We start from the raw sequence: 25490 nt of genomic DNA, 5'->3' as shown, positions 1-25490 counted from the left end.
GCACAGCAGTGTTCTGTGCCCAGAACCGCACAACGCTCACACCACCAGGTTTTCCTCATCCTTCCCCACTGATCTCAACCTGCTCCTCGGCTTCTAAAAACAACAGACGTATGCGTCACTCTTGAACTCTCTCAACTGAAGCGCAGGAATCATGCTGTGTCCTCAAAAGGACATCTCCTGCTTAGTCACTCTGCGCCCCTTGTACGATACAACTTCTACTACATTTAAAAACATTTTAAAATTTCCTCCCTAGAAAAGTGCTTTGGACTGTCAACGGTTGAAATAAAGGCTTTCTGATAATTAGTGCCTTAAGCTTAGCCGATTCTGCCGGGTGCATTTTTGCAACGGAACCAGCTTGGACAGCTGCAATTTTATTTACGCAGCCAGGCTACCGGGGCGGAAACTCATAACAGAGTGAAATGCTGTATTGGATTTCTAAGGGGTAGACGCTGAGCATGAAGATAGCACAGAAATCAAATTCCACTTTAATTCAATTCAGTGCAATTCAATTTTATTTGTAAAGTGCTTACAATTGTCATTGTTGCAAAGCAGCTTTACACAATCAAAAGAATTATTTAAGTCTGTATGGAATGTCAATGTGTATGAATCAAAATGGTCAGACTGTCCCTGGTGAGCAAGCCGAGGGCGACACTGGCAAGGAAAAACTCCCTGAGATGGCAATAGGAAGAAACCTTGAGAGGAACCAGACCCAACAGGGAACCCATCCTCATTTGGGTGAAACAGAAAGCAGGAATTGATCTGCATTAATACTGTGTGTTAGGTTGCGGGCAGTTCAGTATACCAGTTGCTGTTAATTGATTTTAATATAAAGTCCAGGTAGTTTTTGGAGGCTCAGAAAGACATGTAGGAAAGTCCAGTCCTGAACTATCGAGCAACTGCAGCCAAGTCAAGTCCTCAGAGAAACAGCTGTCAACATCAGTCCAGGCCAGAACCGTCTTCATGGTAGAGTGAAACCGTCCCCAGACATCGGACGCATCCCAAAGAGACACACGGGGCGTCCATGTGACGAGATCCCCAACCAGACCGGGGCACCAGGATGGGTCAGACAGGTCCAGAGGGTAGAGGGAGTGTCACTTCACGACACGATTTGACTTAGCATTGCTTGTTTTTTTATTGTGGCAAAGTTGAAGCTTTGGAGCAAACTAAATGTTTATAGACATGGACGGATGAATGAAACCAAAGTGTTTCTGTTTTAGTCCCTATGGACTTGAAGCACAGGCTAATTCCCAGCGGCGCTGCTATTAGCAGGTAGTCGAACAGCATTGTGGGTCATGCAGAAAACCCAAATAATGACAGAGCAACATGAATATCAACAGAACTTTCATCCACAGCCAGACAAAACATTCTTTCTGACAGCAGACGATGACTGTACGGATAGTAAACAGAACTCTCCAAGGATGGCCGACAGGCTCATTTCACTTTGTCTGACAGGCACGACGGGAGGGGGTGGGATGGGGGGGGGTCGTGTTCTGGTGTGAGCTACCAGAAATGTACAACCTATAATGCAGATATCAGCAAGAGACAAAAAAAAAAACAGCAAATCTCCAGGGAGGTACTAGCCAGGAGCGTTCAATTAAAAAGCCATCTTTTTTGAAGCACTGAGCTATGGAAAGAAAGCAAGAAAGGAGGGGTGAAACAATGAAAAGGAATAGTGATGAGGTGAGACAGTGGAAACAGAAAAGATTGAGAAACAGAGAAATAAAGATGTGCTGACTGGGGTAACAGAGGGCATCTGGGGACTCCCCAAGCCACAAATACATAAAAACAAAAGTGGCGGAGGTTCACGTTGCGTTATTATTGAACGCAATAAACCAGCACAGCAAGATCTCCTGCCACTGAAGTAACACTTGAGGGCAGGAAGCGCGCGTACAGAACGGCTCGTCTCACACCTGCTCAACCTGCTTTCAAATGAGGCCATCTCGGTCAGATTTTGGCTTGGATTTCAGGTGCTGTGACCTGAATTAGCCGAGCTACCGTAGGCCATAATCTATCTTACACGGACACGGCGGAAATGTCGGAATACGAGGCTGGAACGAGGTCCTGTATTTGCTCAACTTGAAATAAAACCTAACCCCGATTTCAGCAGTTATAATCGTAATCGATATACAAACAAGGGGGCAGGTACGAGGGATCGTGGAGGGATGCAGTGACTGCTGGAGGGTTTGAAAAACACTGAAGGGATAAATGATTGCTAGTTAATGCTGGTAGCTTAGGAAAAACAGAGAGAGAGAGAATCTGCATATAAAATATTTGTGATTAGTGATTAGTGATTCACCCTGGACAGGGTACAATCCATCGCAGGGCACACACATACACACACTATGGGCAATTTTGGGAACGCCGGTTAGCCTAATCCGCAGGTTTTTGGACTGTGTGAGGAAACCGGAGTACTTGAAGGAAACCCACCAAGCACGGGGAGAACATGCAAACTCCATGCACACAGAGACGGGAATAGAGCCTGGCCAGGAATCGAATCAGGACCCTGGAGGTGCAAGGCGACAGAGCTAACCGCTACACCACCGTGCCGCCACTTTCCTTTCATTTATTAAAAATTTAAATGGCATAAGCATGAACTTGTATAAACTTGTAAGTAGTGACAAACTGGTAATTTCCTAAACATCTAAGGAATGCAGATGAAGACACACCTCTTTTTTTGTCTATTTGCTTTTGTGTTTTGGGGACCAGTGAATTAGCACTTAGGATATAATGCCTATGAATTGTATTTTAAATTAAACTGTTGGTCTGACTAAAACCAAAACGTATTTTTTCCTGATTTTCCCCCTAATTTAGTCATGTCCAATTCCTCCCCATCACTAGGAGGCTCCCACATTAAGGCTACTACTGCTACTCAGTCAGGAGGGCCGAAGACTATCACGTGTTTCCTCCGAACCACGTGACGCCTGCTAACCGCATCTTTTCAAACTGAAGCAGACACCCTGATTGGCTGTAAAGCCGGGATTAATGTGGGAGCACGAAGTACCTCTCATCCCTTACCTCTGAGAGAGCTTGGCCAATCAGGTCTCTTTAGACCTCCGGCTGCGGGCGGTTACAGCATCACCTGAGAATCACAGGTCAGCGATCCCCTGATGATAGGGCAAGCACTTTACCACTGCGCCAGTTGGAGGATTAATATATAATTTAAAAATTTTAAAAAATATTGAAAAAAAATCACTCAGCACTAGTTAAAACTAGACTGTATTCCATTCAAATCTACTGTATCCAAACAATATGGATTCAAATGCATGTACTGACGAATTGTCGAATCGAACCTTTTGAGAAGAAACGGAAAGAAGTCGAATTCTCTGAGGTGCAAAAGGGAAAAAACGAAGGGAAGAAAGCCACTCACCTTCTTGAAGAGACGTCCAGAATCCTCGCTGATCTGGGCAAAGCGTGGTATGATGTTGTTGAGGTAGAGATCGCTGAGGGTGGCATGGTCACGACTCTCACGCTTCACCTGAGTCAGCAGTAGGTTCCAGCAGTTCACCGGAGACAACACGTTCTGCTCCTTCCTGAAGGACAGAGACAAAGACAGAGTTAATGGATTTTTATTTTAAATAAATAACAGTTTAACAGCTGCTTTAATTAAATATTGCTCTTTACACAAAAACTATGGGTTTCCATCCCTGAATGTACCAATAACGTCAACAGGTTTTCATCACATCCATAAAAAGAAGTGCTTTGTGCCATAATTGTTTCTGAAACAGGCTTGATAAGCAATTCCTAAATAATTTGATTAATTGTCCTGACTTGCAGACTTGGACCCTTGCCCTGTGCGCTTAGCTGGATAAACGTGTACAGACAGCAGCTGGGAGCAGCCGTGAGCCTGTTCGTGCAACTAACAAACATGAATACACATTAGAACAGGCACAGGTCTTTAAAAAAAAAAACCTGTTTCAGTCCTAAAGGAAAAATAATAAATAAAAAGTGACATGATGCGACAAAACAAAGACACCAAACAGTGTTGGATTGTATTCTGGATTAAAGAGACCCAAAACAGCACAAACCCCATTAAAACATAACGGAATACATTAATGACATCACAAAAATGTATTACTCTCAAAATGATCATATAATCATATTAATAACCAAAAACAACCATAAAAACACATGATCATTTGTAAGTGTGCTATCTTTTGCCTTTATGACCAATTGTTACATTTTTTTCCCCTCAGTCATGTTTGCATAGTTGGTCAAAATGAAATAAAATTCACTTCATCATAATTGCCCAAGTTTTGCTTTAAAAACAAACAAACAAACAAAAACAACAGAAAGAGACATGTCACTCTATACTGCACAAACCTTAGATTAGGTTAGGTTATTAAAAACTAAAATAGCCAAAACAAAAAAATGGCTAAAATGCTCTTAGCTTTAAGGAGTACCAGCATGATCAGGGTAAAACGCCGATAACAACTATATTACTCAAAACAATAAGTCCCCTACATATGAATGAATTCCGTTCCGAGAGCTTGTTCGTAAGTTCAATAAACATTGTCTAGGTACTAGGATACTAACACACTTGGCTATACACAGTATATTACAACATGGTGTTCTTAATAATTGTGCCCATGGTTAAACAGTTCATGTTAAAAGAAAGAGCAATGTCTGCCATCTTTTCAACTCTCTCCATTCTTTCCATCATTAGTGTTTGGCGCTTCTTAGCCGTACCAGCTTCACTGTCGCTGCCTTTATGCTTGATTCAGGACATCCTGGGGTATAACTGCACTTGCAGAGGATGCACGCTGCACGCATGTGACAATGAACGCCTGACATGTAAACCATGTGCGAAGGCATGTTCGTATCTTCGAAAGTTTGTAACTCGAATGTTTATATGTAGGGGGCTTACTATACAAATCTACAAATAAAGAAATTGAAAGTTATTGAATTGAACTGTTCCAGAACCCTAACTTACTTTGTCTAATGTATGGCTAGCAGCAGAGATAAGCTAGCTAGGACTATTTGCTATTTGGGTAGTTTTAAAGGACCCCTGTTAAATTCTCACAGTGGCTTAGTGGTTAACACTTCCGCCTTGCACCTCCAGGGTCGAGGGGTTTGATTCCTGCCTTGGGTCTGTGTGCATGGAGTTTGCATGTTCTCCCCGTGCTTGGTGAGTTTCCTCCAGGTACTCCGGTTTCCTCCAACAGTCCAAAAGACATGCAGATTGGGTTCATTGGCGTTCCCAAATTGCCTGTAGTGTGTACATGAGTGTGTGTATGTCTGTGTGCAGGGTGTACCCCGCGTCGTGCCCTAAGTCTCCTGGGTTATAGGCTCTAGACCTCCCGTGATCCTGTATACAGGATAAAGCGGTATAGACGTTGAGTGAGTGTCAAATTAAATTTTGACATTTTGTTTTTTCCCCCACCATTTTTCTTAATATCTAACCGTATTCCAGCTTAAAGACTCAGTTACTAAGCTGTGCACAATCGTAAGAAGGTAGCACACATGATAAGTAGAGCCTTGAACTTGATTTTCATCCTAATAGTGCTGATATATCAATTGCGTAATCATGAGGGACCGTGGAGCACTCTGTTAATATCTTACAGCCGGTATGTTTACAAAGCTAAAGCTCACACACCTGAAAGAGCCAAAAACTGTACAACGAACATTCATCATCCTCCTCCAAACAAGCAACTCCAAGCTGCTACTGCAGGTCTAAACAAGCAAGGTGATTTAGAACTGCTAAATTAAAGCTGTGAGAGACAGGAACATGTCTTTCGTCCTTACCCCGTCCAATTGTTTCACGGCTCTGACGAGAAATACTAACAGACGTTTTGTCTTTTGAATTAATGACACAGACTTATGAGAAAAGGCTTGGGTTAAGGAGAATTAGGAGGACACGAACAAAGCACATTCGAAGCATCTGTTTTCTTTCCTTTTTTGTTTTGTTTAGCTGAATGAACTGCCCAGGATCTGTGACACGTCCCTGGTATTTACAAGAGTTCCAGCATTGACATGGATTTCTGCAACCCACATCAGATCCAAAAGAACAAAGCAAAAAAAAAAAAAAACACCATAAACAATACACTGTCAATCAGAATACTTTAACCAATAGTGTTAATATTCTTTCTTTTTTTAATGCATACACAGACTGATACTTGATCCCTGCAAGCTTTTGATGCCAAGTTATCCCAGACCTTACAAGTAACATGACATGTTCAAGTACTTAAAAAAAGCCAAGCACCTTTTTGGAAAGTGTGAGGAAACTCCAGAACCCAAAGGAAACCCACTCGGATGTTTAAAGGACATGAAAACCCCAAGCTCGGAACCCGCTGTGCCAACATACTATGAAAAAAAAAAGTGTATTAACCCTAATCAGAGCCATAACAGCCTCAACACTTACCACGCATACTATTACAATCTGTGTTTGTTTATTGTGCATGCTTATTGCTCAAGAAAGCATATGCTGATCTGTTTCTGAATAAAACTCTCTGAACTTTATGTATATTTTGTAGACATGATAAAGGCTCGGAAAAGTATCCTGAAAGTAAAAAGTGTTAGGTGGCATACACACCTGAGCAAGTGCTTATGTAGAATTATATTTATATATATTATATGCAAATTGTTATTGACTGAAAATGCATATATACAGTATACACACACATACACACATAGTACATACATATACACACACATATACATATATTAGAATTAATCCATTTCATTATTACATTTTATGGACGTCATGAAAAAAAACCCGACTTGTTTCTACAATTTAGTTCAGAAGAAATTCTAGCCTTTGTAGATGTTTTTTTTTTTCTTTATGTTACTTTTAAAAATAAACACACCCACACACCACTGTAAATTCTGTCTAAACAAAGCGGATAGGCATGTTAGAAACGGTGCCACCGAGCTCTTCATAGGGCACGGTCGTGGCGACGTGAGGAATGAGACGCAGAAACAAGCTTGTCCAAGCATGCACTGTAGCCTACATGGAATTACTATTGCGTAATCGTGCGTTAGAAAAAAATTATTTCAAAAAAATAAATAAATAAATAAATATATATATATATATATATATATATATATATATATATATATATATATATATATATATATATATATAAATAAATGACTTGGACAGAGACTCACAACTACACATTTCCTCGAGAGTTTAAAAGGTTAGACACCGACTCAGGACAAATAGCTTGGAGTCATTTAGGAAAGGCCACTTAAAAAAAAAACCCAAAAACTAAAGTCACATGAATGGAAGAGTCACCCAATTAACAGAAGGGTCAATGGAGACAGAATGAGTCTTTCATCAAAGACCAGGAAGCAGGCCTGGGGTTCCCATGGCAACATATGCCCGAGTCATGACACAGTGGCATGATAGGATTTTTGTCTCAATGGATAAGAATAGCAAAAGAATCCTAAATGCTCGGATAACTGTCAGGAAGCGAATTCCTCAAGCATAGTTAGACAGATTGTACAAGAAAGATATGAATGATGTACAGTATATAGAGACCGAGAGACATGAACAGAGCTTGCTATTGAGTGCTCCTCGTTAAATATTTTCTGTCCTTTGTGTTGCACCCACACCATACCGTCAACACTCTCTCAGCTGAGTTCACTAAAGATATGGAAACTTACACTACAGCACTTCAAAATTTTCTCTAACAGTCGAGCTGCCAGTTCTTTTCACTTTAAGGCTGATCATTCGGGTTGATATAAAGGAATTCTTTCTACATAACTTTAACACCATGTAAACACTGCTTATTAATTATATAGCAGTGAACTAGTGTCTGTGAGAAGCAAAGACTAGCCTGTCTGATCCGAAAAGATAAATAATAATAATCGCTGACCACAAAAGGAAAGCACCAGAACACCCAGTGCACCAGAACTCACTGTGCATGAGGACCATAGACCGTTCAAACACAAATAGAATGCACCGGCCAAACAAGTCCAATCCATCCCGCAACCCACGGCACTGCCAGACACCACAGCACACCTACAGAGGTCTTGTGGAGTCATGCCCAAAAGGCCAAAGGGAACCTACACAACACTAGGCTTAAGGTATTGCTTTGTAAAGTTAAGGCTGTTCGGTGTACATTATCCTTTTTATAGTAACAACTTGCTGTACTGGTATAAACTAAGTAGGGACTGGTATGGTGGCTGCTTAAATGGATTTAACCTCATTTATCAATCTTTTAGAAAAATAAGCCTTTTTTATTAAAGGGTTTTTAGCTTCAATGAACAGCAGCTAGGTGTGGTCATAATATGTACGGAATTCAGAACAATGGGAAAAAATGTTATAGGAAAATAGATTAATTAATGGTGGAGGAGGTGTGACGGTATTTTTTTTTCTCTTCCAATAACGGCATGTCTTAAAGTGTTTCGGTTCCATTCCTGTCATACGAGAACAAACTGTCAACCATGTCAAATGTTTAGTTATAAAGGAACATGTCATAATTATTATCCATTCATAGTATAATAGCATAGCACGTCTGCAAAACATGTAATCTCCTGTTACCCTTCATGTTATAACAGCTGTGATTGTGACAAACTGTGTTCTTTATCAGGTTAAATGTGTTCCACAGACAAATCCTATAACTTAAGCATGCTAATTTAAACTAGGGCTGTCAATATTAACGTGTTAACGCATGTGATTAATCTAGAAAGTTTAATGCGGCAGTATTTTTTTTGTGCAAATTGATCATACAATATGACCAAGTTTGACCTTAATGGCAGCCCCTAATCGAAGCACGGTTACCCGGCTGTGTGTATTAATGGCGCGGAATTAACGCGGCTAATAAGAAGACTGAGGAAGCATCACCAGGTCTTCTGAACGGCATGTTTTGTTATAAAAAGCTTCTAGATGGAAGTTGTATGCTTGAGCTAAGTGCAGGGGGAACTACTTTTACAAGAATACATTACATGTAAGACACTGAAAAAGGCTGTGAAACTGATGCAGTTGGCAGAAGCTACTTTTATTGCACTTACTTGAGACCACTGGACATCAGTAGGTAACCATGACTACCTCTTTGTAACAGCACATCTAATCAATGACAAATGGCAACTGTATTCATTCACTTTGGGTGTGTTATAAACATTATAAAGACATTGTGTGTGCTAGTCAAGTTTAAAAGGATTACGGATATGGTCCCGGCCATAGGAGCAAACCGGGCTTACAATATAATTTCTGCTGCAAGGAGTTTACCATTAATCAAACATTTGTTAAACGTTAATGCTTGAGATATTATAAAACTGGATAATCTGTTTTCTCTAAGCAATTTGTCATGCATTTCTTCATTGCAATATTGCAGACAATTTATTTATTTTATTAAATATATAATAAATATTGCAGTAAATTTATTTATAATACAAGAAAATCTAAGTATTTAAAAAGTGTGATTAATCACAATCTATGACTGATTAACTCGATTCAATTTGTTAATCGATTGAGAGCACTAATTATTGTCAGAGCTGCAGTGGCGGAAAATTAATCACTACCTTCTGACCAATTTAACAGGGCTGTTAAATGGCCAAACCGTAGCACAAAATATGAATAAATTCACACAACACACACATTTCATTAGAAACAGTTAAGCACAAACACTGCCACATTTACATACATAAAATAACTATATGGTTTAGATAACACTTTTATTTTTTTATTTAAATTAAGAAGTAATCCTTACCCTAAATCAATAGATAATACGTAAAAGAAAAAAGCATATCAAAAGTGCCCTAAATCAAGAGAATGTCCTGAATCCTGAAATACAGCGTGTAGCTCATCTCCTGCAAGTCCCTTGTTTGTTATATATATGATAAGTGCTGCTGAGAATTCTACACTCTGGTGAGAATAGACTTTATGAGGCCCTGGTTTCCAGCTGGGCATGACGCCAGGAAGTCATCAGTCACGTACGTCAGTGTAGATAGGAAATGATAGTCCAGCCACCCCTTTACACGCACAGACATCCAGCTTGTCAGACAACCACGAGTCTCAGTTTTTAAGGTTAAACTGAATTCCTTAATGACAAATGAATAAATGCTGGAAAAGAAATCCTGGAAAAAAAATAATAAAATGCAAGTGCATGTGCACGGCTGCTGACTGGAATGTTCATTGACATTAAGCGTCATGGTCATTTCACTGATACACTGCCTTAAATCTAAAAAGCAGGCTCATATGCGATGTTGAGATGAAGACTGAAGTGACACTATGATGAGTCTTTTAAAACTTTGCAGCGGAACCATCTACTGTAGTGGTATTTCTTATGTCTTCGTCTTACTGTGGGTCAGGAAGCACATGGAAAGCTGAAGCGAATAAAATGACAAAAACCAGCAAGCAATGCAGAGAAAACAAAATAAAAAAGAATAACCTCCATATTCAGGGTTGGGATGGTGAAAACCATTATATGTAGAGCTGGGAATGTTAAAAACCATTATAGGCATGGCTGGGGATTTTGAAAACCTCAGTGAACATGGCTGGGAAAATCAATTAACCAGCCAAAACCATCAATACCTAACAGTCTTTCACTCTATTGGGTTATGGAGCAAATTCCACAATTTGGAGAAAAAAAGAAGAAAAAAAAAAAACCCTAATAAAGCCTACGAAAACAAAATACAATAGGAGGGTTCACCTTGTTTAAACATCAAGTTAATAGGCTTATATAGTACACTTTTAAAGTAAAACCACTGAAAGTAGTTGGCGTAAATACAGTCTGATTGCTAACTTGTGATATCCAGACATTTATGAACAAATATCTGCTACATTCATTTCTGTGTTTGTTTCTGCACAGCATTGAAAGCTTCATTTTTTTTCTAAGCTGTGCATTAACATTTACTGTGCTAGCCTTCACCCAAGCCACACTTTGAAGATCTCTTCATCACAAGTCACTCTGAGAACTGGAAGTAGTTGACATCTGCCCCGCAGTAACAACTAGAATGGTTAAATGGTGCTAATCAGCATGTGACACACATCACTCCTCGGTTGACGCGCGGCTAGAAAGCGCTTCCTTTTTGTGCTAGTTTCACGAGATTTATTACATTCACTTGTTCTTTCCTAACCTTTGTTCTGTCTCTAAAAAGATCTGCATGGTGAAATTAAGTGGAAATGTCGCAACCTTCTGTTGACAAATCAGTCCAAACATAATTTCTAAAAATGGCATCTTACCAAACACCCATTGGAGTTAAAAGGAAACAGGAACATGAGTGAACAAAACGGTGACCTGAATGCACAGACAAACAGATTTTGAGTAAGCAGTTTTGATATAAGTTTGTTTCTAATGCACAGCACGTCCTAATCAAGGCATCCCATCCCAATCCTTTAACCGACTAGCACACTTTTTTGAAGACATTCTTTAGACATTGCAATTAGGCCTTTTTCTGCCCAGCTGTTGCAACCGTCAGCTCAACCGTCCGGCCATTCAGCACATAACCAGCATGCCAGCAGTCTCTGGAGGATCATCATCCTCTACCCAGAATCCCCCAGGCAAGGGGTTCTGGGCCTCCTGACTGACAGCAAGCCTGGAAAATACCTCGCATTCCTTCATAGCACCATGCTCTTAGCAGATGCCGCTTCCACTGAACGCAGGCAGATGTTGGAGCCGGATTCCTGCGGTTCTGCATATGTGATGAGAGGGGGTATGAGGGATACGCAGCAAGACTACAGAAATTCACACTTAATGTGGGTCAGAGGGATCAGCATGCCCTTGGCAAAGAGGCTTTGTTGAGTTTTTGCAAAGAATAGCGAAAAAAAAGGGGAATACGACGGGGAAAGAATCATATTGCGAGAAATGAAAAGCGAAAGGGATGAAAGAAGGGAAATTCCGCAAACTAAACTAAAGAGGTGTAATAATGGAGAACTTCTGACTTGAGCAGATTATCATCACAGAAATATTGCATTATTTAAAAAAAATCTGCCTCAGCTTATCAAATGCAGAAGCTTCACTTCCTTGAGTTTGTAGAGATCTGAATATCCATAAAGACCATTTTTTGGTCAATGGTAAGTTCCCTAAACAGTTTGTCTAGCAATTTCATCTAAAAATGTAAAACAGGTGGGGGAAAACTTGTAGTGTACTGTAAATAAAGCAAACGCCTACATGCAAAAATAGAGAACATGCAGATTAAGGCGCATGGTGAGAAGGAGGCGGAGGATGGGCAAGAAAGAAAGAAGTGAAATGCAGAAAACTCAGAAAGGAGAACTGAAAGATTTTTTTTTCTTTTTTCTATTTGATATCAACTCCTGTCTGAAATCTGCCAGAGGCGAAACAGTCAGGAGCTGGAATGCCCCCTTTTGCTAAAACAGAAAGAGCCAAGTCTGTGGTTAAAATCCAGTCACACCTACTTACAGGAAAAGCAAAGCAGACTGTGACACGTAAAACGATCTGTGTTATGGATGTAAAAATAAAGGAGCTTTACAACATTACTCCCACATCCTTTCACATGCAGGAGGACAGATGAACCTAGACTGCGAGATCTGTTGTAATTTTCTGACAACAATCCCAACTTGCTCAGTATTTAGGGCTGTACAGTATATTGATTGTCAGTTTTTATTGCGATAATGGTTTTTGCAACATTAGTATTACTGGAGCTCATAGATATTGAAAACTCAAAAAATTCCAGATTGCTAAATGGTGTGATCCGAAAGAAAGAAAAAAAAAAAGGTCATGTAATATCAATAATAAATGTAATTAAATTAATTTAAATTAAATTTCTTAATGTGTGATTTACTCAAAACCTATATTTAGGTCAAGAGATAAAATATAGTCATAATTTTAGGCAACCAGTAAAAGGTCAGAAAAGTCACCTGGAATTTTATAAAGGATTGCCTGATCATGAAGTAATCTACTGTATGCCTTCGTTATGGTGATCTGCTGTACGTACAACAGCATGTACAGTAGACTTCAGCTTCAGTTAGAAAACATCAGTACATTAATCCTGGAGCACTATTTGATAACTAATTTCTAATAGGTACTGAATGTTTTTATGTACTGAAAACACCAGTGATGCTGAATTGTCCAATTTGACAATTTACATTAAAATTACAAGAAAATATGAAGTAATTTACAAGAAATTTTGAAGTAAAATATGAAGAAATGAGGGGTTGAGCAAGACTTTTAAAGTACTGTACATACATATTTTAATCTTTGGCTAGAAAAATAGTTGTTTGTGTTTACAGTACATGTTGTCAGATGACATTATTATCTCACATAGTATGGAACAAGCCTAACCTGACTTATCATTAGCTTTAATCATAATGATTAGCTTAATCCTTATCATATATCATTATTTTTAATCATAATACAAGTAATGCTATATGATGATCCTGAAGGATGCTCCCTTGCGTAATATCTGGAAGGTTCATTTCTCATTAAAATGCAAACTTCCCTAAACACACAACTGTCACTGTAACTGTGAGACAACTGTCCTTCTCATACTAAGGTATGCTGTAGCATTACAATTCCTTTCCATAGGAACTAAGAGGCACAAACCTGTTCAAGCAGGGCAACGCCCCTGTGCACAAAGATAATGTCCATAAAGACATGGCTTGGGGCTGGAGTAACTCAACTGTTGAGACGTTGGACTACTGATGAGAAGGTCACAGGGTCAACGACACACTGTTAGTGTTGGACCCTTAAGCAAAGTCATCAACCCCCAACTGCTCAGATATATAATGAGATAAATGTAAGGCTCTGGATGAAGGCTCCCACCAAATATCGTAAATGTAATTTAGAACCTGACGTGGCCTAAACAGAAGCCTGACCTCAACCCTGGTATGAATTGAAAGGTCTACTGCACTCTTGGCCACACTGGTCGACATCATTACCTGATGTCACTAAATGCTCTTGGGGTTAAAATAAAGCACAAATTTCCCCAGGTATGCTCCAAGATCTAGTGAAACAGTATATGAATTAATCTGCATTGGGATGTTTAACAGGTTTGATTAGTCAAATCTTTAAATACTCTTAGATGTATATATTACTTGGTTTTGAAACAAGACATAATAGAAATAGTTTTTGGAAGCAGATTGAGATTACAGTAGAACAGGCATCTGAATAAGAATCATGCAAAAGTCTTGATACTGTTTTCACACTAAAATATATCAGCGCATATGAGCTTGTGTGTGCATGAACCAAAAACCTTCTGGCTGAGTTCACCCAGGCAATTAATTTCTCTCCAAATGCATGCTTACTTGAACTGGTGGTCCTTGGTGCTGCGTGTCTTGGTCAGAAACCTCTCAGCCAGTTTCTCCAGATTACGCGAGTAGTCCATTTCGATCTCGGCCTTCTTGCGGAAGAAGTCCTGCAGGTCCTGGAGGAGTTGCACACGAAGCTCGCACTGCTGGTCCAGACATTTGAGCTGTTCTACCAACTGGGCCCGGATCTCTGACAAAGATGGAAAGAAGGGACTTCAGTTAATTCCCTTTATGACATTCAAGTTTTGACAAGTTATGTGCCAGAATTTTATGTAGTATCAAAAGCAATCTTCTACAATTCACCAGCACCCTTAGGAGCAATTCATCGTTAACATTCAGGTTGTAACAACACTTAGATAGATGGTAAACTCATTTGGTTAACATTTCATCACCTAACCGATCCAGGAGTGACCCACGTAGTGCCGGCTGCCGATTATGATAAAGGTTATACTGTTTCCAGTGGATGTGCAACCATAATCACCATAAAAGTGTGCATGAGCAGCTTGTAGGTGGCCATAAAAAGCTCAAGCTTTGTTTGCGTTCAAATATATTTAGCTTGGCTATGACACACAGGGGCAGGGGTAGCTCACTGGTTAGGAGTTGGACTATTGATTGGAAGTTCACAGGTTCAAACCCCAGCACCACCAAGGGCGTCTGCCAAGTGCCGTAAATGTAAACGGAAAAGTACAACAAAAAATTCAATACAATACCTTATTAGAAGAAGAATATTAACGTATACCTTGCACCCAGAACTACCATCAGAGCTGTGCTATCAAAGGAAATTAATCAAGACTTTCTGACCAGTCAGAATCGAGCACTTAACAATGATGTAACACAAGTGTAACAGAGTGTACTGTACATTCCTTCTATATTCTTCAGTCTTTCTTTACAGAAGAAGCAATTATTATTTCGCAGAAGAAGAAATTATTTCGCAGCAATTTCTGCTCGTGTTCTCTCTCTCTCTCTCTCTCTCTCTCTCTCTCACACACACACACACACACACAGACACACACACACACACACACACACACACACACACACTCTCTCTCAGGATGTCATATCATATACAGAGCACTGAAGCATGGCCTCAAATTAATTTACTCCATTTATAAACTGCTGAACAACTAAAACGCTGAATTATGGCCTTTATATCAACTCCAGAGGGCTTGGTAGACAGCTCAAGTTTCTATACAACTGAAGCATCCATTACACCGCTATAAAGAACGGAAACAATGCTGCAATCTAACTCTTCTATTTTTATAATAAATAAATAAATAAATAATTCCTGCAGTGAAGACATTATAAATGTTGCAGAATTCACAGACTTGACCTGCTTACCATGATTAAGGGAATTCAGAAATACAAGATACCACAAAACACCTTTAAATAGATTTATTTTAAAGATATTCAGTCCACTGGTGCAACAGAAATAAAAAACAGGTAGTAAAATTAATGGCGGTTTAGATGCCTACGACTTGGAGAAAAAACAAGAACCTGACAATAAAGACAGTATTATTTGAGTTTACCTTTGCATTTTGTGCTATAGAGAAACCTGATGACTTTATTCTCCATCATCACGCTGTCCCATGTCACAGAAGATCGAGTGTGAACGTTAATAATTTTTTTTTTTTTTTTAAAGCACCGATAGCCCGTCCTGTCGGCTGTATTGTGTTTTAAGCTGAGCCTGGCAGTTCCACTGTGTCACCAAAGAGAAGTGGGATTTTCACTGTCTCTGACCTCTGTCCTGCTCTCTCTCTCTCTCAATAGCTGACGAGAGTAGTTTGATGTTATTTCTCTTTTCAGTGACTTCACATCCCTTTATGCGCTGCATTATAAGAGCTGGTGCAGTATGGTATATTTATGAACTAAGGAAGTGATGTAGCTGTACTCAAACCCTATATGGTTGACCGTAATCATCATTCTGAAAACAAAAGAAGAACAGAGGAAGACTGGTACCTCAGTTTAGAATTTGAACATCTCGGTATTAATCAGGACCATATTGTTTAGCTGTTTGGTTTTTCCATTAGAATGAAAGACGATTATGGACACCATGAAAAGTTTACTTTAACCTCAGAATTTTGACTTTTTTCTTTTTAAAAAGTCAAAATTCTGAGGTGAAAGTCAGAATATTTTTATTATATCAAAAATTTTATCTCAGTATTGTGTCTTTCACCTCGGAATGTTGACCTTTTCTCTCAGTATTCTGACTTTTTCTCTAGTATTCTGACTTTTTTTGAGAGAAAGTGTTAAGATTCTAAGGTTAAAGTCAGAATTCTGAGAGAAAAGGCAAAATTCTGTGGTAAAAAAGTCAGAATACTAACAGAAAAAGTGAGAATTCTGTCACCTTACTGTAAATAAAATATTACATGTTCACAAGTCACAATCGTACATGATGTAAGAAAAACAAACATTTACGCCGTATATTGTATCCTAAATATAGTAAATATCATGCTAGCTAGCCACATACGCACACCATCTTCCTTGCTAGCAAAAACGCCACACTGAGTAAATTTGACACCACATTCGACTTCCTCCATCTCTACGACACACTGAATACAGACATAATCCTCATTACAAAAGCAAAATTTCTCCCATTTCTCTCTCTCTGATAAGAAAGTACATTTTAAGTATTTAAACTATGTTAAGCTCTCAGCGCGGAAGAGATACAAATCAGGCCCCATTCACTTCCTGTAAAAGTTTTATGGCAATGGGAAAAACAAAAGTTCTCACTGTTTGTCGTATTTTTAGCAAAGGATGTGGTGATGCCAATTATGTGTTGTTTATTCTTGTATTGGTATCTTGCCTGTTTGTGTTTCAGGAGACTCGTTTGTATGAGCTATACGTTGTGTTTTGACAGATTTACGTTTAAAAACAGCACCACAGGAAATACTGGGCATGCACAGAAAGTTTGTTGTTTTTGATCTCAATAAAATGGTCTATAGACCACTAACTCAAAAACATTGCTTTATTATTTAAATAATAAAAAAAATAATAATGGTTTTCACAAGGTCGATGTTAAAGGGGAGCTGTTACGCAAAAATTACTTTGTCATTTATAGACATTTAAATGGGTCTCCAGTGTGTGTGTGTGTGTGTGTGTGTGTGTGTGTGTTTTGTGTGTGTGTGTTGTGTGTATATACAAACAGTATGAGAAAAGTAAGAAAAATACAAAACAGGCCAAATAGAATTTCCCCCTAACGTGACCTCATATGAGGGAAAACCTTTCCCTTTCTTTAACTTAAAGAACTATGGGACTTAAAGATTTTGTTCAACTCACCACCTTGAATATTGGTTATTTTCTTTTCCTTTTTTCATAAAATAGGCATTAAAAATCAAAGAAGCAGCTCAGTATTAAAAAAAAAAATCTATAAACATTATTGCTTAAAATCTATTATCATTAAACAGCAGACCCAAAAGAAGGCAAAACATCTAGAGATCAAATACAACGAAACTGAATTTTGGCCTAGTGCTAGAGTTCTCAGCATGCAAACACATTTTAGTAACTAGCAAGACTTTGACACCGTGCTTTTCCCACTGGGTACGACAACACCGTAGAATTCTTCAAGTAATGATGTTAAAGGGTCCGTGCCAAAAGAAAACAGCCCATAATTTCTCAGTTACAGTGAGATAATGACTAGGCTGGCCGGCTGGCTTACACGCTTCGTCAACACCTGTCACATATAATTTGTCACTGGCTGTATAATTTACCGAACCAGGAAATGAGTCAGTGTCTCATCGTAATGCCCAGAGATGCTCACAAGGTCTTTTTTTCAGCATTTTGCAGTTTCTATAAATGATAGGAACTCATGACACTAAGATGATAGCTTGATATTCCATCATATCAGAGTTAGATTTGGGTGATTCAGACAATGCATTAATCATATGTGCCAATTAAAAATGACAAAATTAGCTTGATTATGGAAAACTTTTTATTAGGTAATATTTAAGTTAATTAGCTGATATTGCTACTACATTATTACATCATTTAAAAATAGAAGCAAATAAATTTACCCTCACAACTGTCATGTTACAAGCCCTGGTCAGGGGACCGATGGTCAAGAATGGAAGAATGTTTTATTTTACTTAGACTCATGATTTTAGTAAGTGATGAAGTTGATTTCTGTGGCATAAAAATCAAGCAAAAGTCCAACTAAAACCAGTGATGTGCTCAGCAATTATAGCCTGAAGAAGCCCAGATCCTTGGGAATGATCAGATACAGTCCAACCACACTCACATGTGCTCAGATTTTCCACAGATATCACAGTCTCATAAAATGCTACAAAAAAAGACATGCTGTCATGAAAACCATGTGGCCATGCAATCACTCTGAAGCCAAAAAAAACGCTCTTTAACAGAAAAGTAGGTTTTGGGAAAAGACACTGTTGCAAAAAAAAAAAAAAAAAAAAAAACGCTAAAAATATCACAAATGGAAAACTTCTCTTTTGGTCATCTTGGGAGGAACTTGAGACCAAAGTCATGGTTAAGCTAAAAGGCACTGTAGGAACTATTTCAGTGCTGCTAATAAATTATGCATTTGTTTTTAGCCTTGTAATCAAATCTCATATATTATCTAATCACAACAAGGAATAAAAACACAACAGAATGCGAAAAAAATAATCAATTATTTAGTGTGGTGTGATATCATCCTAACCTGGATGATTACCGTACAACAAGAAACATAATAATATAACATAATAAATAAAGAAATTCCAACTGTTACAAATTGCTATCAACTGCACTTTGTGTTTTTAAACATTTACACTTATATTTAATGTCCACAAGGCAACTTTGATTTTGTAGTCACTTATTAATAGCAGCTATAAACAGTCATTTCTTCACAAGCCTTTCGTTTTTTTTTCTAGAACCTCAATTTCTCAGACAGATAAGCTCAGACATAGGCCAATCATCCAAAAAACTGATGAGCAAATTCTCCTTAACATCATTGCAAAATGAAAGCAAGAAGTCGAACACTCTAGCCCTCAATATTTTGTTAGACAGCCTTTAGCCTTAATTATGGCACACATTCGCCAAATGGGATTATGAAGAAGGCTTTATGATGGCCAATTCATGTGTGAAAATGATTTCTCATGCTTCTGGATCTTCTTTTAATTTGTTATCTGCCCATGCTTCCAGAAAAGAAAAAATCCACTGATGTAGTCACATCCTCAGAATTCTGAAACAATGTCATTTAGTGCATTCAGGTCATCAGCTGACTTAAATTTATTGCGTTGATAGTGCTGAAACTAGACCTGACTCAACAATGCAACGCTAGATCATAACACTGCTTCCTGGGACTTGTACCATGTGCACTTCCCTTTTTACCTTGCCACTTCAATCGCTCTGTAATAGGGTCAATCTGGACTCATCAGACCACATGAGGTTTTTATCATTGCTCCAAAGTCTAATCTTTATATTCTCTAGCAAAATAACTCTAACTTTTCTTATGGCCACTTTAATCCCAATCCTGTAGGTTCTTGTTACATTGTGTGTGGAAATGCTCTTACTTTCGCTATTAAACATAGATGTTTCTACTGTAATGTTAAATGTTTACAAGATCTCCAGTCAAGGTAATTTTTTTTCCACATTTCTTCCAAGAAGTTGATGGTTCAGCACTGTCCTTCCATGTTTGCTATACAGTTCTTAACCTAGTTCAAGTAATTTCAGCAATCTCCGGAGTCATTTTCTTTGCTTGATACAGGACAGTGATTTGACCCTTCGAAAAACAAAGTAAGCATATTTTTTTTTACACGCCACAACACACGTCTTTCAAAATGCCTAGTGCATCAGTTAGAGAATTGCTGCACGCTGAACCAGAGCTTATATTAATCACTGCAGTAATTATCCAATCAAAAGCTCTTATGTATTTGCTTATTTAAATCCCAGTGTTTTTAGTTGGGCAGTGTATTTTCAAGTTTAATTAAACTGATCAAGGCTCACTAAGCTTTATACTCAGCATTCCCATAGACATTACATTCACATTATGGATTAGTCCGTCTGAAATGTCTGAAAGCAGTGACCCATGACCTTAAATTTGCACTCACAGCAAAACCACCTGTCTCCAGTTCCCCAGGATCCATCAATTACTGATCAGGCCCTATTGATTGACCTTCAAGAATACAGATGGAAGAGTGTCCGGAAGTGCTAATTTTATAAAAAATTACCAGACCCAACATGGTTCCTAGAGACAAAAAACTTTGGTGCCATGCATTGTCCATGTTGTACCTTACCATCCAGGAGTTGTTCAGCTTACACCAGACTTGAGTGTGACAGTAGGCTGGAGTGTGGCTAATTAAAACCAGAAGAACATAAGTGGTATTAAATGTGTAGCTGAGCACTTAAAACTTGAATAATTTGTCCAAGGCTTGTAACATTTTAAAGGTATATTGGGTTTAAATTATTATATACTGTAAAGCTGTAGAGCTTTACTACTAGAAATTAGTTTGACCTTAATGAATGAAACTTGAACAGGTTTTCTATATAGTCCACCATAAACATCTGTCTCATCATAATATGGTCCTAGATATGGGGTTACAGATTCTGGAAATGAAGCCAGAGCTTTAAAAGCATGCAAAACTGAGCAAAAAGATGTCCAGAGTGCTACCCCTGATCTAACGTCAAAAACTTTACAGGTTACAATGAGTAGCAGCATGTACATATACCTACACACACAAAAAAGAAAAGACACTCGTCTGCCACTTTTTACGTTTTGTCTTTACAAAAGTTCACTACTGTTCTTTTTTTTAACAATAGACACAGCAGCTTTACAGAAATACAGATATATGTACTGTAGGTACCTAATATCAGTTGTGAGAAACTAGCCACTGAGACAACATGAGGATCAAACCTTAAGAGGAACCAGACACGAAAAAGAATTATTGGATAGTACAAAAATAAATCATTACTTTTATAATCCCATTTCTATGGAAAGAAAATATTACGTTTACTTACACTACCAGCTAATTTATGACATATACAGCCTGGTATTAACTGTTTTGTAAACCAGCACAACCACGACTGTTTATGCTTTTCGGAGCCGGGACCATCCATAACCCCCCCTATCCCTCATCATCCCAGCTGTCACTCTGCCCATTTCCACACCGGCTGTCCTAGAAAGCCGCACCCAAAATCTGTCATGTTACATTATGTTCCCTGGGCTCAGGGGCCCAGACTCTGGGCGTGGAGCCATGCCAGCGATAAAGGCGTGTAAGAGAGATCAATGATAAGGAAGATCTCCAAAGTGCTGCCCATGTTCTAGATGCAGAAAATTTTCTGCCATAGATAAGGCATGCATTAGGTTTATGAAGTGGCAGGGATCTGGTGTGTAAATAATGGAGAACATGCTGGCAAGCAAGTGACAGGGTAGTGCGGCAAGTTGAAAAGGCCACTTCACAGCTACAGAAGTCACTGGTTCTTTATGGATTTCTTCATGCACTTCGTTTGTCTGCATGAGACCTTAAAAGGACCTGCTAGTCGGGGGACTGGCAACCATACAAGCCATGAAATCAGGGCCTAATTCAAGAGCGCATATACAATTTTGAAGAGACCGGCTTGCTGTGTGGTCACACTTTGATGCACAGCTGTAGTGGGAAATGATGAGGAAGCGCACAGGACAGCTGTGCATGTGCATACATAAATAAATACACGTGTGTAGTGACAGAACACACGGCATTGTGCAACTCTGAGCCAACTTATTGTGTCCTGAACTTTTACAGGCGATATTACAAAGGCCGTAATGACAATAACGACACAGGACGCCTGAAAGGAGGCAGTTGTTGCTCCGGGAAGGGGGGTTGGTGCGTGTTTGCGTCACTGGAGCAGCGCAGAGGAAAGCCTTCATTCAACTCAGCAAACAGGAAGTGGAGGACATTGAGAACTGGGAGGAAGTGGGCTTGCTTTGCTTGGAGACAGAGATAGGATAGGGTTCAAAATGCAGGAGGGGTGTGTAAGGAGATCTAAGCTGTAAAGTTTATTGAGTGTCTGGAGCTTTTTCCTCAAAATAACAGTACTGATCTAGGATTAGCTTTTGTCCTGTGTATACATAAATCAACGATTTTTTTTATTAATTTGAATTACAGTCATATTCATACCCTCATTTTGGGTGGCTCATAAACAATAGAACAAATTAACAAACAAAGCGATTGCTTTTAATACTTGGATGAAATTTATTCGCAGTCAATGACTGCCTCGAGTCTGGAACTCATAGACATGACTAAATGCTGAGTCTTCTCCCTCGAGATGCTTTGCCAGGCCTTTACTGCAGCTGCTTCTTGTTGTGGGTCTCTCTGCCTTTAATCTTGTCTTCAGTAAGTGAAAAGCATGCTGTATTACATTGGGAGCAGGTAACTTACTTGGCCAGTGAATAATATCCAATTTCTATGCCTTGGGTAGCTTTCACTGTCTGTTGTGAGTCATTATCCATCAGCAATATGAAGTGGCAACATTTGGCTGAATCTGAGAAGAGAGTGCTCCCCATGCACATCACAATTAATCCTGCTACTTTTATCAGTTGTTAGATCATTAACAAACACCAATGACCCGGTTACACTCCATAACACTACCTCCACCACGTTTGACAGATGACATGGTATACTTTGGATCATGAGCTGGTCGATTATTATGGTACAACATTCTGGTTTCATCAGTCCAAAGAATCTGGCAACGTTTTCTGCCAAAGACTAATCTGGCCTTTCTGTTCTTGAGTGCTACCAGTGGGTTGCACCTTATTGTGAAGTGTGTGTATTTACTTCATAAAACCGTCCTTTGACTGTAGACTTTGAAAATGACACGCCTACCTTCTAAAAAGTGTTACTGACTTGGCTGGATGTTGTGAAAGGGGTCTTCTTCACCATGGACAGAATTCTGCAGTCATCTACTTTAGACATTTTCCGTGGTCTTTCAGTCCTTTTGCTGTTGCTGAGCTTGCCAAAAATTCCTTGTTCTTAGGAATGTTTCCAACTGTTGTATAGGCCACTCCCAATGTTTTTCCCATATCTAAAGTTTAAAATTTCAGCCTAGTGATTGCCTCCTTTACCACCTTATGTCGGGGGTTCACGTGAACAGCTACAAATGCAAATGTAACACCAACAGGCCTTTTATCTGCTTGATTAATCATGGGGTAACAAGCAAACAGGCCACACCCGGCCATGCAACTGCTTGTCATCAGTTCGTTCCAATATTTATGAGCCACCCCAAATAAGTGGTGTGTGTACAAAAATGGGTTTAACTCCTCAACGGTTGTGGCCACTTTTTTTCCAAACTTCTTGAATTAAAACTAAAAAGTCTTAACATCTTAAATGTTCCTTTTCTACTTCAATGTGGTGGTTTACAGAGGCCAAATGAAAAAAACACGTTTATCTTTGTTCCAAAATTTATGAGCCTGGCTGTATAATAAGGGCTTTCCAGAGTCCTTAATATGTTCTTATCTTTACTGTATAATTCCACACAGAGAACACACTGTCACAGTCTTTTGAAAATTTTATTGGGATCATGTCATTCAGTGTGATGAGTAAAAATCATCAAGAAGAACTGTAAAGGCACATTCTAAAACCTGGTGTAATGCTAAGAACCGTTAATTTTGGTCCAGTGGATAGCATTAAAGTCTGTATGGCTGCCATGTCTCATACTCACTGCATTGCCTCAGGGTTCTTACTGCAATTTGATCCAGTGCTCAATAAGATTTTTTCAGGCAGATTGGATTCGAGTTGAAGACTTGCCAATTCTAAGCCTCTGATGAGAGACACGAGCAAGGACGCATATGCTGGGGGCGATTCAGTTTCAGCAGGTGAAAGTGGAAAATTGGAAAATTAGGAAAAAAAAAAACAGCTTTTATCTCTCACACAAGCTGCAATTAAAATCAAACTTGCTCAGACTGACCCATCTACTTTGGGTTACACAAAACAAGCCTCATTTGCTCTCTTTGTGTCTTTATTTAATTGATGAAGAAAAGCCTCATTAATGACCATTTGAGATCTGAAACCATCTTTGGGATCATATGGCAAGATACAGATGGAAAAAAAAGGGGAGGGGGAGGTGGAAGAGGGAGGGTGGAGGAAGGAAGCAAGTCTGCGTGTTGTCGTGCCACCTCTCAGTATGCCAATGAGCATCAGAATGAAGAAGTGGTAAGGGACAAGGTCTCGTTACAGAGCAGCTGTCAAAGCAAAAGAAACCACCACAGAAAAGGAACAAAAGGACAGGAAGCGTATGCGAGTGTGTGCATGTGTGTGCGCACTCGTGTGACTGCTTGGGTTTGCATGCATGTGTATCATCCTGTACCATCTATTACAAAAAAATAAACCCAAGCCGACAGAATATTAAGTCATTTACTCCCACCAATTTCCATAATCAAGATGGTTACTATGGAAACCGCTGTTCCTCGCACCATATTCAAGACACCACGGTAGGAGATTAAAAATGGCTGCCAATCCTATCCCTTGATTAATCATTGAGACATTACAACAGTTAATTGGGATGCCATCGACAGCTTGAATTTCCCTACGAACTCCCTCCAGCCAGGCATTGACCTCAATATGCCTTTTCTTACAAGATGTAAGACGACTGCAACATCAGCTCAATTCTAGAAATTAGTTCTAGAAGACAATAGGCTGCAAATGTATTACCAATTGAAAGCAGTTTAGAAAAACATGGACCATGTAGGAAAATTAGGTGAGGTGACAAACATGCCAAAGCAAACAGAAAAAGCAGAAACAGGAAGCGATTCAATTGCAACATATTGGTGAAAGGAAAACTTTCAAAAATGTGAAGTCTACATGCACACACACACAACAACAGACATTTCCCCTTTCTGAAAAGCGGTTGCTACAGCTGTACTATAATATACTTAAAGGAACTTGCAAAGACTAAAACCAGTCTTTAGATGCAAGACTTTGACATATGTAATATATACCTCTCGCAAAAGGCATGGATGAAGGCATTGTGACACACAGCGAGTACAAGTTCCAGCTCAGGGTTACATCATCATTGTTTCAATCTTGACTTATTGTATGTGTGAAGTTTTATATATTAATTCAGGTTCTCTCATTTTATCAACAGGATGTAGAAAGACTATGCTAAATTGCTGCATGTGACAGCAAGGATGTTCAATGCTTTTGTGATGAACCGATTTCTGCCCAGTGTTTCAGAGAGAGGCTCGGGAATCCCTGTGACCCTGACAAAGATAAAGAACGGAAATGTCAGCCATCATGCCATACTCCCGGAGCAACAAATAGTTAAAGGCCTTATTTTCCGAAGGTACTGGGATTTGAATTTCCAACCTTTTCTTCAGTAGCCCTGAACCACCACAACCTGAAAAGCTGCTTTTAGTTTTGAACCTCAAATGTCT

The 25490-nt window shown here is 39.1% G+C and overlaps 1 protein-coding gene across 3 annotated transcripts in view; it reads right to left on the bottom strand.

Annotated features, from left to right (window-relative positions):
* srgap2 (SLIT-ROBO Rho GTPase activating protein 2) overlaps positions 1-25490 on the bottom strand; it is a 105881-nt gene that overhangs the window by 43012 nt on the left and 37379 nt on the right. For 2 of the 3 annotated variants that reach the window (XM_053483811.1, XM_053483812.1), the window contains exons 3-4: positions 14150-14342; positions 3368-3530 (exon numbers count right to left, since the gene is read on the bottom strand). In XM_053483811.1, the coding sequence (XP_053339786.1) occupies positions 3368-3530; positions 14150-14342 (356 nt within the window). Of the gene's footprint in view, positions 1-3367; positions 3531-14149; positions 14343-15678; positions 15905-25490 lie in introns of those variants that run through there. The other variant, XM_053483813.1, reaches the window with a different exon arrangement.

This window comes from Clarias gariepinus, chromosome 23 (genome assembly GCF_024256425.1).
Source record: "Clarias gariepinus isolate MV-2021 ecotype Netherlands chromosome 23, CGAR_prim_01v2, whole genome shotgun sequence".
Classification (NCBI taxonomy): Eukaryota; Metazoa; Chordata; class Actinopteri; order Siluriformes; family Clariidae; genus Clarias; species Clarias gariepinus.
This window is presented reverse-complemented; position numbering and strand designations above follow the sequence as displayed.